A 17826-nucleotide genomic window follows, 5' to 3' on the forward strand; every position below is an offset into this window, starting at 1 on the left:
TATTTCAACTGCCGGGCATGCTTTCCTGCAAACGGCAACTGGAATCCTTATCCTTAAACTGAAAAGCGGTGCGGGGGAAAGGGGAGGGGGGCGGTTGTTATAAGAATATGACTCCCATTAAATGTACTCATACACCTGGCACCTTGTGCACCATTTGAAAATTATAGAGGCTAGCATTTAAATGGTTAAAAAAAATTGCAATCAAACCTGCAGGTTCTCAGCATCCCTCAGGAATTAACACTGTCATAGAATGATCATTCATTTTATAATGTTCCTTTTTTTTTTTTCTCTAGATGTCCTGAAAGCCTTCGACCAGAAACGGTGAGGCCTTGTTTGCTTCCTTGTAGGAAAGACTGTATTGTGACTCCATACAGTGATTGGACATTGTGTTCTTCCCCATGTCAAGAAGGTACTATAATTCACTGTGTATTAGAGGGCAGATTATTTAAAAATAAACCACACACTTAGTTTATTACTGTGTAGGCTTCTGACAGATTGGTATTGGCAAAGTTTTTTCTCTTAGATGTATTTCTCTTGTATTTCAGAGAGAGGCCACTGTGACATAGCAGTTGCTATGGTGAATGTTAGATTTGCCATTTTACAAATAGCTCATTAGTCACATAGACAGGAATACTCTAACACCATTGAAGGTTGCAATGCAGTTGTACAACTAGAAAAACATTTTAAATGCAGGTCAGATATGCCCTTGCATACTGCTCCGTTTGACTTCACTGGAAAACCTGAGCAAATATCCCAGGGCAAAATTTGGTTCTGTTCTTGTTTTAACAAATGTGCATGATTGTAGTAGGCCCAACAAAAGTTAAAAGTCTCTGTCATGTGAGTCCTAAAGTACTAACAGAAGTGGTTCTCTTTCATTTTTGTCCATTCGCTTTTATACTACCTTCACAATCATAAGAAAATAAACCACAAAAATAACCAACATTCAAATTAATATTAAGGTTCTGAATTAAATGCCCACTGCAAAGTCTTTTTAATGCACCTGTCAAAGCTTTTTAAAAGAAGTTACACAGCATAGATGTATTTGAATTTTTATTGCTTTGAAATTATCATTACAGCGGAAGCATTGAAAAAATTATTGTTGCCCAGATATTTCTGCCTTATCACTTTTTCTCTTTTAAGCTTAACAGAAGATATTCTTCTAATATGCACTATTATAGGCATAGTCAATAATGTAATTCCATGTTCATATGTGTTAATTCCCTCATGGAGCATAGTGATTACTCATTGTCACTTATAAAAAAATATGAGATTGTTGCATCAAATAAATACCCTTTAAATGTCAAAGTCAATTCTCCATGCTTTGCAAAGGATGCAAAGTCACTTTTACAGTCATTCCAATTAGTTGTTGGAGCATACAACAACTAATAAAGAATTAGGGAGATTAAATGTATAATCTTAAAAATATGATAGTTGGGACCACTGAATTTGATAGTACACAGTGTTGGGTATGCTACTTAAAATTTGGAATAAATTATTTCATCATAGCCATAATATTACTATGAAGCCCTAGAATCACTTCTAATATTCTATAATTTCAGAGCAATATTATAGTTTTCTCATTGAGATGCTTCTGCAGGGTTGTTCCCTGACGAGGGTGCAAAACTGTCTTTTCTTGTTTTATTTTAAAAAAGGTTCTTAATAACTTGAGCGTATCCTCAAGAACATGTACTGCAAATTGAAACACACTGAATGTAAACAAAATTATAGGGACAGGCAAATGAGATAGTAAAATTGATTAATGGAATGAATATCATTTCTGCTCAGTAGCCAAATGTTATCTCAATATCTTTGCAACAATGTTCAGTTTACAATAATCACCTGTCCCTGCTGCTGCTGTCAGCAGCATCTCTGGGAGTCTCTTCTGCTATGCGCCTTGGGAGAGATCCTGGCTCTTGCTCTGGCTACTTTACTGACTACCTGAGAATTCCTCCTGTTTTGAAGAATACCCAGGTGTCATAGTCTGGTGTAGCAGTTCTTGTGTTGTTCCCCCCTCAGCCACTGATGTTGGAGTGTTGCCTAGGAGCCATGTTTGCCCTGTTGCTGCAGTGACTGTTTGGAAGCTATTACCAGACCAGTCAGCGTGGCTTGGAGCAACACTAATGCCCTAAGTGAAGATCTTATTTGCAGTTTAGGACCAGATTGCCATGATTTATCCATACTAAGTTTTTAAGGCTATTGTTTTACAAAATGTATATTTTTAACTTAAAACTTCTAGATCGTACTAGTTTTAGAAGCAAATCAGGGCGGTGGAATGACTACAGAGTTATGGTTCCACTCATATTTTTTTCTGCCCAGAGCTCGGACTTTTCGAATATGACCACAATCTAATTTTTACTGCAATAATTTACTATTTATCATCAATACTAAATGCCTATAATAATGAAAAATGTGAGACCAGTAAATTAAGTCATATCAGGGAAATAAAACTTCACATTTAAACATGCTGCATGCTCTTGAGGAAGGTAGTTGATTGTAGGGTAATATAAGTCCCATATGGGAAACACAGATATAGTTAAAGTAAATCTTGGATAAAGACTAATGCATAAACTAAATCTGCCACACACCTCCTGGGTGTGGAGATAAGGGTAAAAGAATTAGATTTTGTTGTTGAGCTCTTTAGGGAATGGAGCTTTATTATTCACTGCACTATGTACATTTCTGCTTACATGTCTTAATTTTAAGGATAAAATAATCTATGAAGCTGTACAGCATAGCAGCATATCAGGCACATCTAGCATATCACTCAGTCGTACAGTGTATGAATTTATATTGTTATTGACAGAAATGCTTTCTGTACCAATGCTTCTTTTTCACCCTTTGTCCTGAGATCAAGTATAATAGTAAGTTAATATCATTAATTTTCTGTCATGGGCAAAATAACTTGGTCTTGTACAGCAACGGAATCAATTATGTAATATATTAAATCTTTTCTATTTCTAATTACTATAGTCCCAGTATAATCCTAATTCTAGAAATCGTCTGTGTATGAGCGGGAAATAAACACACTGTTGTACTCTTCGTAGGGGATGTCACAGTAAAGAAACAGTCTCGCCATCGAGTCATCCTCCAGCTCCCTGCAAATGGTGGCCGTGACTGCCCAGACACGTTATATGAGGAAAAGGAATGTGAGGCTCCTCCTGTGTGCTATACTTACAGGTAACCCAAATAAATTATGAGAAATTACTCAGGTCTCTTCAGCTCCCACATCCTGTAAAGTGCAAGGGAAAATAGGGTACAGAGCCAAATCAGGCCTGGTAAAAGCAGGTGCAATTCCATTGATTTCGATGGAGTTACATCCATTTACATGAGGCCTGTATTTGGCCAATTGTGTTAACATTCTGTTGGATTTACATCTGGATTCCAGCCAAAGTTCTTTTGTTCCAGTGTTTTGCTTCTAATTACACATATTTGACCTCTGTAGATATAAATGTCATACACACCACAGCATCAACTCTTTGGTTGTTAAATTTCAAATGTTTGAATAATTATCTCTTAGCAGTTCTTTGAGAACACTGTATGAGAGCAGTCAAATGTAAAAGCTTTCTTTCTAAATGTTCTAAAAATGTTTCGTAAATTAAATACATATGGCATTACTGAAATCCAATCTTGTGTTGGAGGATGACAACCTCCGAGAAGAAAGGAAATGTTTCCACAGCTCAGGAAGGTGTGTACACAAGTGGCTTTAAGCTATCCTGGCATCTAATCCAGCCCCAAAACTATCCATCAATTATCCAACAATCCATCTTCTCATAGGTTAGAGCATCCTCATGGCTGCTGTAATCTTCACCAGAGGATGCAAAAGACCATTCCAGCAGGTAAGGATTGCCAGGATATAAGGGTAACCTGACTATTCCTCCCACACTTTGGGCTGTAAGTATGACTGTGTGGGAACCACTATAGTGGTCCTGTGCCATCTCAGGAGTCCCCTAGGTGAGTACATTCTCAAGTAGAAGGTGAAGCCAGATTTGGAGCTGCTTCTTAGTACCAGAGCAGCACAAAGCAGTCCAGGTGTGGTCCCTGATGTTTAGGCCTTTCCAATAATAGGAAATTAGTTGAATTTAATTGTCAGTACTATATAAATAATGGAAAGACACGTTTGATTCAGAAAGTAATATCCTGTTTCTTCCCTGGTAGCAAAGAACACCTGTTGTTTCCCCTAAATGCTGCCACTCTGTCATAATGATCCTGATAAATGTCCTTTCCATTGGCAACAACAGAATGGAAAACAAATTTGAGGTTATTAATATATTACTTTGATCCTGTGTCAGAGAATTATCACTTCCAATCCATTAGGAGATTACAACATTTCTAATTGAATGGTATATGAGGATATGATTACAGTGCTTGAAGCTACCAAAACGCAGCACTCCAAATATAATTTTAAAACTTTCCTTTGCAGTGTCAGCTTAATCATTTTATCCCTTAAACATAGGCTGCTGCTCAGCTATTTAACACCTTCAAAACCAGATGATTTTCCTGGAGTTTCAGCTGAGCCACTGGTGTGTGCAGGATGCTGTGTGCAGGAGAACACTGGGTTTCTAGCAGTGGTAGGCAGGGCAGCTTAAGTTTCTTGGAAGGGACTAGTGTTAAACAACCTTCCCTTTATCACCCTTCTTCTCTGTCCTGGGCACATACTATGAATGACACACACAGCCAGCTCCCTACTCCTTCCTCAGTTCAGGGAGCAGCACAAGGAAGGCAGGTTACACTAAAAGCTGGGGCTAAAGGTATAGACGATCTCACATGAAGCCACTCTTTGATGGCTATGGCACGTGGGTGCTATGAGTCATGTATGCATTTTATTTTTTTCACTTTGAATGACTCAGTTCAGTTGAGATTACAGCAGGACATGAGAATAGCCATCCTGCATAGGTTTTGCTATATTCAAGGCCCTGTGTACTCTGGGGCAATCTACACCTAACTTCTATGGTATTATGGCGGAAATTTTGTAGCAGCTTCAGAAAATTTTTTAAATGAATGTTTATAACTGAATTAAATATGCAACTGAATAATCAAATCTATACAGTATTGATTTATTTGATCTATTTCAGTCTTCTAGAAGTTCATCATCCCTGTTGTTTATTTTGATTAAATTATGTTTTCCCCACTGTTACAACCTGGTCCCATGCCCCACTATATAGTCACTAGCCTGTTGGAAGTGATCCAAATCTCTGGGTCCCATGTGCTTCCAAGCCAACTGGATCTGGCTAGAGTCTAATAACTGTTTCCAGATCTGGGACTATACACTCTCTGGCTCAAATCTCTGGTGTGGGCTTCCTTCTTTGGGATGTGGGGCGTTGCTGCCCAGCCATCCTAGACCTGGAAATCAGTGTCTGAGAACTTCTGTGCCTCTCCCCAAGTCACCTACATGCCCTCAGCGCTCCACCTAGTCTGAGGACACTCTGAACTTTTAGTTTAACCCCTTCTGGAATAATATGGTGGGAAAGCAAGGAACACAGACTTAGCACTCAACAGTTACAGATCTTTGAAAACAAAACAAAAATCCTCTGATGCTCCCTCCACTGGTTGGATCTCACCGCTTGTGAGACTGAGGTTTGCTGATGTGTTTCAGGTTAGCCAGAGTCCCTCCTGCTCTCACCATACTGCAAGTCTTTTGGTTGGTGGGGGAGGGGTTGCAGGGGTAGAGCACAATGGTATCCCCCACCTGCACACACAGATCAGACCCTCGCTTTTAAGCAGGGTCTCTCCTCTTTATCAGGCTCTCAACTTGGGATACTCTAGCCTTCTCCCCACACGTCATGCCTTATTCACTTATATAGAAAACTGTTGTTCCATGGGAATGGGCCAGTTGTTGAAAGTCATTCAAAGTTCGTGGTTCCATATTGCTGTCTTGATGCCGTCTGAGTGAGAATCCTTCAGTGAGGTGTCGAGCACTTGTCGCAGGTAGGGCAGTTGTCTGTAATGCAGTGCAATAGGTTGTCTTTGGCACATCCAGGCTTGTGGAATCACAGTGTCCAGCATTCCCACACACAAAACAAGACAGGGTTCATAATTTGACTCAGACATAACTCACTCCATCACAGCCACATTTTCAATATGCAGTAGGCTTCTGTTGACTAACTGTAAAATGCCCTCAACACACAAACACAGTGAAGGGGCCCTTTCATTAAATAGATAATTGCACACAAATCCAGTCACTTGTTTATTATGAAAAATATGAAACATGCTCAGAGTCCTAGTAATCAAAATCAGATTATAAAGAAAAAGGGTTTAAACATATTAGTTTTGTAAAATTTGAGGTGAAATGTCAAAGTAGTATACAAGACACAGATACACAAATCCTGGCAGCAGAATTATTACAGCTGTTATATTCATTATTTGTTTGTTGAAAACCAGCAGAGTGCTTGGTATTTTAAAATACATGAAGGAAAACAATGGTCCTGTTCCATCATCTTACTGCAAATCCAAAAGAGATTGAGCACCACCCAGATCCATCTCTACCTAGAGCCTTAAGGTGGTCTGCCAGGATATTGAGTTTATGTGCATCATTGGCAACCCTATGTCACCACCAAAGCTTTTGGCAACACTGTATTGCTGGCAATGTGACATTCCTTAGTAAACGCATTCCAGAGTTGATTTGTCTTCCATCCTAATAATATGTCTGTTCCAAGAAAGCCATCAAAACTGAATGCTTGCTGATGAAGACAGTTGCTGGGTTCGGCTTTGATTATCCTAATTTCTGATCTTGTCCTGCCCCTTAATATGGAGCAGCTGATGAAGATGAGAATGAAAAACATCAATTTGGTGCTCTTCAACACCTGCAATTCCTGCTGAAGTTAACAGGAGCTATAAGCGGAGCACAGCAAAAAAATGATAACAAAAAAGAAAACTCAACGTGCTTCATGCTATTGTTAACTTTTGTTGTGGACAATCTGTGATAGGCTAATAATAAGTAATCATTTATTATTGTTTCTGAAGTAACCTATCATATTTTGCTTACTTACATTTTGACAGATATCATTTAGATGTAGTGTTTCTAATTTATCCTTTTCCTTGTTGCAGGTGGAAGACCCACAAATGGCGCAGATGCCAACTGGTACCATGGTATGTTCGTCAGGATAGCCCAGGTGCCCATGAGACATGTGGGCCTGGACTACAAGCAAGAGGTGAGAGACTTTATTTCTATCCTTTATTTCCTAAAAGTCACTGGCTAAAATGGTGGGGAGGGAGAAGTAGTACCTCTCCCACATTAAAGTTTATCATTGCAGCCGTAAAGACTAGAGACTTAATGTTTTATTAAAATAAATGAAGGCCATCAGGGGAAATTACTAGATTACCAGCCTGGCAGGACCTATCCCACACCAACCCCTGGAAAATATTTGTTCATAAAATATCTGTTTTAAGTTTTTATTTAAATATTATTACAGTGTGTGACTAAGGTTAATGCTGCTTCTTGTTCAACCATTCTCACCTTTTTTCCTTTGCCCAGAGAAAGAAGAATCTAAAATTTATTCTCATTATCTGGGCCAAGTTTTCAAACATGGGTGTAGTAACTACACTCTCAAAAGCCTATGTTTTTAGACTTATAAATAGTTAGATGCTTATATACATACCTTCTCTGCATTGAAAATGCTGATTTCCTTGTACATATGTGGTGTTTTGCATGTACGCACACATTTTGGGGGCATGCCCATTATGCTTAGATCTGAGAATCTGGCTTCTATATCTTCCATATGATAGCAAATAATTTTAGTAGCCAAAAGCCTGGTTTCAATATCACCTGTTTTACTAAGAATTTTTTGTGATAACATCTTCACCTAAATATGACTGCATTGCATAAGGAGAGATTTTTGAGGAGTATTCAGTGAAATCAGTGTGAAAATTGTAATTGCAATTCCCACTTACTGTATTGCAATAATGGAATTGTTCTGAATGACCAGTGAACCCTGAACTTCAGGATATTTTTCTCCCAGTCTCATAGACTTTATGGCCAGAAGGTACCATCATGATCATCTAGTCTGACCTCCTGCACATTGCAGGATATTTTTCTGTTTTTTTTAATGGAAACTCTGATCCATTATAACAGTATTGACTTAGTAGAATGCAGAGGAGTTTCCTGAGCAAGAGATGTTGCTGGCAGCATAAGTGAGGTGTTCTAATTATTAGCTTACATGCAATGTCAAAACAGGTTATGATATTCTTTTAGGTTTTCTGTAGAGTAAATCTTTACCTAGTAGCTTCTACAGATGATTCTAAAGATGTTACGGAAATGAATTTAAGGTATACCATGAAATGAATCCTGAAGGTATTGCCTGCTAGTACAAAAATCTGCTGACTGTGTGTAATTCTCCCGATGACATACCACTAGTCCAATCTATTTCTGGACCCCACAGCTTCTTGAGGCAACAATCAGATTATGCACCTAGAAAATAGGATTCTCTCTTTGATGGCAGCAATTCAGGGTGATACAAAATGTTGCCTCCTTGTTTGTATTGTCATGGTAGAAACAACATCTAAATCTGCAGGATAGTTACAACTTTTGCTCATAATCAATACTGTAGCCTGAAGCACACCCTAAATTATCCTAGCACACAGTTTTTTTATATACAATGCACCATGAGAGTTTTGCTGAGCTCTCCTTATATAGTGCCCTGTAACTCCATTTACACACACAAACAGTAATACGTAGTTTTGGAAATACTATGGACACATTTTTCAAATTTGGCATAACACTTATTCCCTGAAACACCACACCGAGCTAGCAGGTTTTGAATGGTCTGAGAAAGGTTAAGTGCTTTCTGCAGACTCAGTTAAGTCAGAGGCTTGTCACCCTGTCCAGATATGAGTGGTGGGAATGGTTCTCTGGAGAGAGAGAGAAGACTTAGGGTATGGGAGAACAGCAGTGCTTAATTTGCAATGAAAGAGGTGTCAGAGATCAAGCAAAAAAAAATTTACATTTGTAACTGATGCAGCAGGCTCAGAAGTGCCAGAGCTATGAATTGCCAAGCCTAGAGGTGCCAGGGCTTAGCCCTGACAAGCCCTGGCACAAATTAAGCACTGGAGAACAGCCTTGAGTTAGGAACTCTGTGGAGAAAGCTTGAGCTACAGTATATTAATGGAGCCAAACTCCAGGAAAGGGATGAGGTTTCAGTCTACATAGTGCAAACTTAGCTTTAGAGCAGATTGGGAAAGACAGTTGTTCACTTTTGAGATGGGGGCCCAATTCCCTCTCTGGGCTCTCAGATGGGTACCCTGGAACTGTCTGTGTGCTGACATGACCACCCAAATTTGGAAACTGAGGGTCCAGTTTAGGCAATGAAAGTTATGGCTACTCAGCACATCTGAAAGTCAAGCCTGAGCCCAGTATTGGCCTCTCCCTTTTAGGTAGATGACAAAACTGTGCATAGCGTGGGACCGTACGTATCATAGACTCATAGACTATCAGGATTGGAAGGGACCTCAGGAGGTCATCTAGTCCAACCCCCTGCTCAAAGCAGGACCAATCCCCAATTTTTGCCCCAAATCCCTAAATGGCCCCCTCAAGGATTGAACTCACAACCCTGGGTTTAGCAGGCTAATGCTCAAACCACTAAACTATCTCTCCCCCCCCAATCTCATTTCTACTAGTCTCATTTCTTTTAATCACTGGTGCATATACAATGCTAACTCAGATACAAGTTGATCAATCTATTTTCTGCCTCTGATTCAAATGGGGCTCAGCTATGGTAGTTCTGTGAGCACTGCAGCTGGCAATCAGAAAAAAAGAAGAGGAATATGATAGAATTTGATTTTGCTGTTGTTACTTTTTCTAAAGTCAGCGTCATCAACTCAGTCCGAGAACATTACAAATGTTTTGTTTAGAGGATGGACTTGCTTGGAAGCCTGTTTAGAAGTTTCACACAAGCAGCTGTTAATCCTGTGGTGTGAAGCTATATAAATTACACAGTAGGTTTTTTGTTGCTGTGTTGGGATTGGATTTTTTGTTTGTGTTTGGTGTGTATTCACAGATGAACGATCACTGCATGAATTAATCTGCAAAATATTAATGCAGAACAGAGTAAAAATAACTCTTCTACTTACCTGCTCTGTAATATTAGCATGTGTACTGTATTCTAACAGGAATGGGAAAGACTAATTTGAGGCTTTTCTGTCTGGCAATGAACTATTTGGCAAATTTGAGCAAAATCACGTCAGCTTTTCTAGAGGCATTAGAGAGTGAAATAAATAGACGTTTTCCATTATTTGAACCCATCTACAGCCAAAATGGCTGGGAAATGGAAGTTGAACATTTGCACACAAATAGCCCGATTTGTGTAGAAGTATCTTTGTGCATTCTGGAGAAAATAGGTGTAGTTTTAACTGAGTTTTGTACCTCTGAAAATTGCATACTGAGTATGCACAGTGCATGTTTTTCATGAGTTTCTTATAGGATGATAGTCACTTCTTCTGTCCAGAAGGTTAACATATACGCCACTTAAGTTTTAATTTTAGCCTTGAAAATAGGGCTTAAGTGGAACTTAAGTGGTTCTTAAGTGCACAGGAGTAAATTTCATGCCAAGTGTGCAGCTAAGAGATGCTGCACTATACACAAACATCTAGCTAATTTGGCTTTGTACAGGAAACTGTTGTCCAGGTTTGAATGGACTGAAGCAAGAGCTCCACTGGAGACATTGGTTCTGTCCCTATTGACTTGGTAAGTTATGAAGGTCAAGGAGAGCTGCTGTACATGTTGCTTGGTGTGCAGGCAAAGAGCCACAGGTTCCCCAAGTTGTAAAAAGATGATCTTAGAATTACTGTATGTGATCATTTAGTTAGACCATTTCATAACGCACATTCATGAAGGGGCAGAGGTGCTGTTTTGCAAGGAATCTTACCTTTAAGCACTCAAATCAGGAAAAGCTGCACCTTCAAATTTAAGATCCTCTTAGTGTAATATTTGTTTATATGAGTTTACAGTACAATTACCGATTTCATCATAGATATTTTGGATGTGTATTTAAAGATGCCCAAATGTTTGTTGGTTTTCACTTTGCATGGGATGTGTGTGTGTGTGTGTGTGTGTGTGTGTGTGTGAGGATAAAGATATATCCTTTTGGTGGAAAAAAATTCCCATCTGTGACTAAATGAGACTTTAAGATGGATATTTGTTCTTAGTATTAAATAGTTTCTAACACTTGGCATGAGTGTTACATTTCACCATCCTTTGGCTGCTCTGTGATAATTTTCCTATTATAGTGATATGCAGTGATCATCATACAGAAGCAATCTCAGCAATTTAGTTTCCTGTGGATCTTACTTTTATTTTGTATTCCTATTCAGTAGAACAAATAATTCTCGTTTTTCCAATTTACAAGAACCATCCTCAATTTCGAAGTTCTTCATTTGCACTGTTAGGAGCTCATGTTTCCCAATATTATTAGAACTGTCCTGCTCTGGCCTTCATTGTCTACACACACAGTCAACATCACATACAATTTAGCACCAATGGTGTTAAAGCCAAAGGAACACATGCCACAGAATGGACAGATCGCACTTATACAGATTCATTAGCAGTTTCTTTCACACAAGACATTCTGTACTATTTGTACTGTGAACACACATTAGTCAGACAAAGTAATTAAATCCGGAAGGAAAAATGGGGAGAGAGATAATTAAAAACGAGTGGAGAGAAGGCTGGTCGTGACAGTCCACAGGTGCAGTTAGAATGACCCTGCCCAATACTGTAACCCTAATATTAATTTTTCAGCTATTTTGTTACATTGGGCTTGGTTGACAGTAAAGGTAAGTAGGTGAATCATAATGTTAGGAGAATGATTCATCCTTCAAAACAGTTCTGCTTCTAGTTGTCCTGTATAATGAAGCTTTTATTACAAATCGTGTCAGTGTAAATGAACATGTCACAATTTTAGAGCTCGAGTTTGGTGTGGAGGAAAGACAAGAAATGGCTTTTTTATTTTGTTAACAAAATTGCTTTTCTTTCAACATATATATTTAAGAGAAAAAATAATGAACTTCAGTGGTCATATAAAGTGATGGACTGATGTTCCTAACTAAAATCAAACATAGTGCAGGCTTGGCTTCCCTTGATACAGAAATTCCAAAGCATTTCATTCCTGACCTGCAAAATAATTGATATTTTGGTCACGGGCTGTGTACACATACCCAGAGCAAGGGCTCAGATCAGCCCAGCAGCATGTTCAACACTCCAAAGTTACCCCAAAAGAGGGGATAGCACCCACCAGCCTTTTGGGGAAAAGCAAATGAAAAGTTTATGTGAAGATTTTGCTTCTCTTGTTTAGCTCATCAGAAGCCTCTGGCTCTTTAAAATGGCAAACTGAAGGGATTAAATTGGACTATGACTATTTGTTGTTCTGCCACCGGCTTGCTGGGTGACCTTGGGCTAGTCACATCACCTCTCTGGGTCTCAGTTTCCCATCTGTAAAATGAGGATAGGGATGTAAAGTTCTTTGAGATACACTGGTGAAAATCTATAAAATCTAGGTCTTTTGAGTATTACTTAGGCACAGTAGCATATCAGCTGTAATCTACGGTAAAGGATTCAGCCACAAACTCCTACCAACAAATATTTCTCTTTCTGTTTAAAAAAAAAAAACAAAAAACCTAGGAAATTAAATGGGAAGAAACCTTGTTAATACAGAGTTAAGGTTGCCCAGTGATAGCTCGTGCCCTTCTAGAACCTCAAGTTCAGCAAAACTCAAACTTCTGAAAACCAGGAAATACAGAGATAAGGTAAATGCCCACCAACCTCAACTCTTCTCTCTTTGAGCAATGCCCCAATATACCCATAACACACACACACACTCACTCTTCCTTTTCACGGTAATGGACAGGTGTCACTTGCACTATGCTCAGTGAGCCTACTGTGAGCCTAGTATTGACATAATACTACACTTGTAAAATTTAACATCGTTTCATACTCTTCTATAACCTCATCACACTTGCCACAAGATACCACCTACACCTACACTTTCCTCTCCCCATCATTAAATCCACAGACTGGTTTCATATCCCACCACACTACTGACAATACCCATGTCAAGTAGACTCGAGTGTCCTGGTAATGACCCAACTACACAATTCTGTAATGAAATGATGCAGACTGGAACCTCAAGGTACCTGTGCACCTCCTTCCTTTGATAACACACATGGGAGGACAGGGCTCAAACTCAGATCTTCTCATATCACAATCACAGCTCTTCCATTTACTCCTCCACCATTCAGTACAGCTACTCCTAAGACAGAGAATGCAGCTAGAGTGAAAGTACATAATTCCCAGTGACTATTGCCAACCCCAGGGGGGGCTGAGTTAAGATTGCACCATTTGTTTACCTTAATTTTGTATTTCCTGCCTTTCTGAAGTTTGAGTTTTTCTGAATAAGAGATCACTGGGCAACCTTAACTCTGAATTAACAATTTTTTTTGACATTTAATAAATAAACGAATGAAAGTCCTTTGTAAAGCAAAGGGACCCCAAAGCTGTTTCATCTATAAACTTTTAAAATATATTTTTATGCTGCTTGGCCATTGCGACTTAAGTAATTCAATAAAAAATAAACAAACAAAAATGGAAGGAAGCAAAAATGGTATTTTGTTTTTACCTACACATAACAACAGACTTACTGAAATACAGCATTCGTATTTAATTACAACAACAACAAAACGTATTAGCTTATGGCCCCTTGTGGCTTAGTTCAAGTGACACTATCAGACAGATCTTTAATTATATCAAACATCAAAGTCCCTTGTCTAGAAAATTTAGAGTGCAGTTTATTTCACACTTCTCTTCTGGGAGATGATAATTGTTAAATAGGGAAACAGTTTCTTAAGTGAATTGTATCCACTTTACATTTGATTTTTCTGATAACTGTACTCTCGTGTTTTATGTGTACACTTCACAATCACTTGTGTTCAATCCAGTAACAGAACAAGCACAACCCTTCCTCTCGATGCTAATGTGTATAATCAGTTTGATATGGGTGGGTAGGATTGATTATTAGCCAGGCACTGAATGCCTTTATAGGAGTTGAAAACATTGCTTGTGATGAAGGTTGATCAGAGATCTCAGCTGGGCATTTATAGAGTATAATTAAAGAGCCATGGGCTTGGCAAGACGTGGTGAGCACCTGAAGCTCCCTTTGAATTGAACTAGAGCTGTGGATGCCCAAATTCGACCCTATGTGGAAAAAATATGAATGACAGTCTAACAACTTCTTAAATACTTAAAGAAATGCAAAAGTGCAGCTGGACATGGATTATTACTTGGCCAAGGTACCATGTCAACAAATTACACAGTTGTCAACACCATGTATTGTCAGCAGCAGAAAAACTAACCATTAAATCAGTAGTGTAACACAGTACAATTGAATCAAAAGCCAGTCACTTGGACCTAGTGGCATGGAATGGTGCGTTGTTATGGACGCTGGGAGAGTCAATGTCTGGAACAGGTTCGGTATCACAACCTACATTGTATATTGTATTGTCATGGGACTGAAATCTTTAGTTTTCAAGGATGAAGCTTTCTCCTACTTTGGTTGCTTCAGTGCACAACTGACAGCTGATCCTCGAAAAAGAAGAGGTATTAGCTCCAGAGGGAGCCTCTCATCTCTGTCTGCCAGATAAAAGTTAGATGCACAAACAACATAAGATTCTGAAAGAGGGTGTGACAGGCTGGAGACATCTGTTAGAAAAGTCATGTTTAATAGCCAAGAGAGAGTTGGTTTTAGAAAAACTCCACCCATACTGGTGAAACTGCCTTCCCCAATGAACAGGGTGTAGGGCCAGACAGAAACCACTTTACTAGATGGGCAGACTCATCTTTGAAATGCAGTCTCTGAGGTGGATTGTTAAGCCTTTTGAAAGCCATCAAAAACCAGTTGGAGAACACTTCAATCTCTTTGGTCACTCGATTACAGACCTAAAAGTTGCAATTCTTCAACAAAAAAACTTCAAAAACAGACTCCAACAAGAGACTGCTGAATTGGAATTAATTTGCAAACTAGATACAATTAACTTAGGCTTGAATAGAGACTGGGAGTGGATGGGTCATTACACAGAGTAAAACTATTTCCCCATGTTTATTCCCCCGCCCACCCCCCACTGTTCCTCAGACGTTCTTGTCAACTGCTGGAAATGGCCCACCTTGATTATCACTACAAAAGGTTCTCTCCCTACCCCCGCTCTTCTGCTGGCAGTAGCTCACCTTAACTGATCACTCTGGTTACAGTGTGTATGGTAACACTCATTGTTTCATGTTCTTTATGTATATAAATCTCCCCACTGTATTTTCCACTGAATGCATCCGATGAAGTGAGCTGTAGCTCATGAAAGCTTATGCTCAAATAGATTTGTTAGTCTCTAAGGTGCCACAAGTACTCCTTTTCTATAAGCATTTGTGTTTCTTTTCTGTAACTGAGACTGTCTTGCCTAGTTTAACGTTTGCAAAGTGTAAATGTAGATTTGGTAAGCAACCTGTTTCTTTTCGTTTTTGCTCCATTTTCTTTCTGTTTTTAACAAACCTTGTTCCGATTAAGAAATCTGCTTTTGTGTGCGGTGAAGGTTCACCTAGTCTTTCCTCAAGGAGAAAAGGCACCCTGTAAACTCAAAAGAGACACATAGGAGGAGAAAGAGGTTCTGAATCCTAAACCCCTCATAACTTTCACCTCGATCAATAAAGCATGGACAGAAATGTTAACTTCCTGTGAGGCATATTACAAAAGGTGGTGATGAGCAAATGCCTGGGGAGACACCAAAGGACCAAGGAAGAGATAAGCATTGGTGGGAGGGTTAGGTAAAAATGGCTAAATAAACAGCATTGGAATAGTAAGCAAATTCAGGAACTAGCCCGATAGCTCAAATTCATAACCCAAATCTGACAAGAAACAAAACCTCATCAACTTCACACTGTTTCATTCAAAGAGGAAAATGGTGTGTGTGAGAGAGACAACTAAGTGCATCAAAAATGAGCAAGCTAATGCCTGAAGAAGCAGAGGGTAATCCTTGGATAGCATAAAAGTCAGCAGACGACTAGTCAGCACAGCTCAGAGCAGTACTGAGTCTGTTTATGTCAAGAGTGGTTGTTTCAATCCCCCAGTTGAGCCAAGGATCAAGGGGAATTGTAAAGGTTGCTTACAGCAGCTTTTCATTATTATTCTCCTCTGTTCCCCGTGAAGCAGCACCATGCAGAAGCTAAGTGCAGCTTAAGATTCAACCCCGTTTTTTTTTCATTTAGGACCCTCTAATAATATTTTAAGGTAATACTGAATTATCAGTCAGAAACTTCAATTTTATTGTAATGTCTCAGGAAAAATAAACCACCACCACACTAAATTCAAATTAAAAACAAAATACACATAATTTATAGAGATACAAATTTCTAGTTTTATAGTTAAGGGCATTTTAAATATAGTGTATTGTTTCTTTTGTAAGCCGTCGTACCAAAGCAGTACTGTGATTTCTTGTTGTTGTTGTTGTTTTTGTTTTTTAAGAATCTAAAGATATATAAGGCAAGACCGAATGGTTTATTTTCCAAATGTTTATTCCTTCCTTTTCTTCTTGAAGGAGCTAGTTTTTTGTAGATATTTTTACTGCTTTAGAAACGTTGCACCTAAACCTATTTATGGTTCCCCATCAGCAGCTGAACATAATTATGCCATACTTTGTGCAGCATAATTGAGGTTTTTCTTCAGTTCACAGTCCAGTAAAACCATTGTTGTCAGTAGCATAAAAACACTGCTGCTGAATTATTCATTAAAATGTAATATAAAGCTTTGTTATTTTTTCACGTTTTTAGTGGACTGTATTCTGTTTATATGCTATGTTACTACTATCAATTGGTAACCCAAATTACTTTCGCAGTTGTGAGTTATTGTGCCATACTGTGTGCTGTCATAAACCAAGAAACATTAACGTGCCATTGTTCCCATTGAAAACAACACAACTACAAGTTTTAAATAGAATTAACTTGTAATAATACTGGAATTATCTTGGGATAAAAGGAAGTAAAATGTATTTTATTATGGTACTGTATTTAGACTAACGCTATAATTCTATCAACAAATAATAGTAAATGGGGTATGGAGGATGTTTGCATGTGATATAACTGTTTAAATTCAGGTGGAAAAGGTAGTGATAAAGAAGTGGCATTCAGTAATTCTGAAAAGGAGGTGCAGTGGGGAGATTATATATAAAGTTGCCATATATACTGGTGTTCATGGGATAGACCTGGTTTTCAATATCATGTCCTGGTGTCCCAGGAACTTCTTTTTGGGACATCTGAAATTTCCATTTCTCCCCTCCCCCCATGTAATTAATCAAAACAATACAGATTTTATAAGTACAAAATGTTAGTTCCAACATACTGTTACCCTGCTGTAAAATGTTTGTACACCCATCTCACTCTCATCACACAGCTAATGTGTTTTAGCCCAGCCATTGTTCAAGGTTGTCGTAAGTTGTCAGGCAACGATGTTACAATACCTGTCTGAGAAGTCAATGACTCATTCTAATCACTCCCAACTTTGCAGCTCTCAGAATCGGAACACAGAGCTGGATCCTTACTTTGTGTTTATTCTTCTCAGTAATGTGTTGTATTGAAACCCATATTCAAACTTCGCAGTTTTCAATGGGTGGGATCCTACAGGGGTCCCCCAATGTGACCCCACAGGCAGAGGTGCTGGAACAATTTTTATATAGGGGGCCATTGAACCAAACTGTAAACCCTGTATATAATGGAAACTATTTCAAGCCAAAGAGTGTGGCAGCACCCTTAGTTCCAGCACCTATGCCCATAGGCATGGGTGGCAGGATTCATAGGCAGGGATAGGC

At 38.8% G+C, this 17826-nt stretch overlaps 1 protein-coding gene across 1 annotated transcript in view; it reads left to right on the top strand.

Annotated features, from left to right (window-relative positions):
• The window catches only part of THSD7A (thrombospondin type 1 domain containing 7A), a 332730-nt gene that overhangs the window by 237306 nt on the left and 77598 nt on the right, over positions 1-17826 (top strand). Inside the window, exons 10-12 of the mRNA XM_077809385.1 lie at positions 294-409; positions 3045-3177; positions 7045-7148. Of these exons, the coding sequence (XP_077665511.1) occupies positions 294-409; positions 3045-3177; positions 7045-7148 (353 nt within the window). The remainder of the gene's footprint in view (positions 1-293; positions 410-3044; positions 3178-7044; positions 7149-17826) is intronic.

Source organism: Eretmochelys imbricata, chromosome 2, assembly GCF_965152235.1.
Source record: "Eretmochelys imbricata isolate rEreImb1 chromosome 2, rEreImb1.hap1, whole genome shotgun sequence".
Lineage (NCBI taxonomy): Eukaryota > Metazoa > Chordata > Testudines > Cheloniidae > Eretmochelys > Eretmochelys imbricata.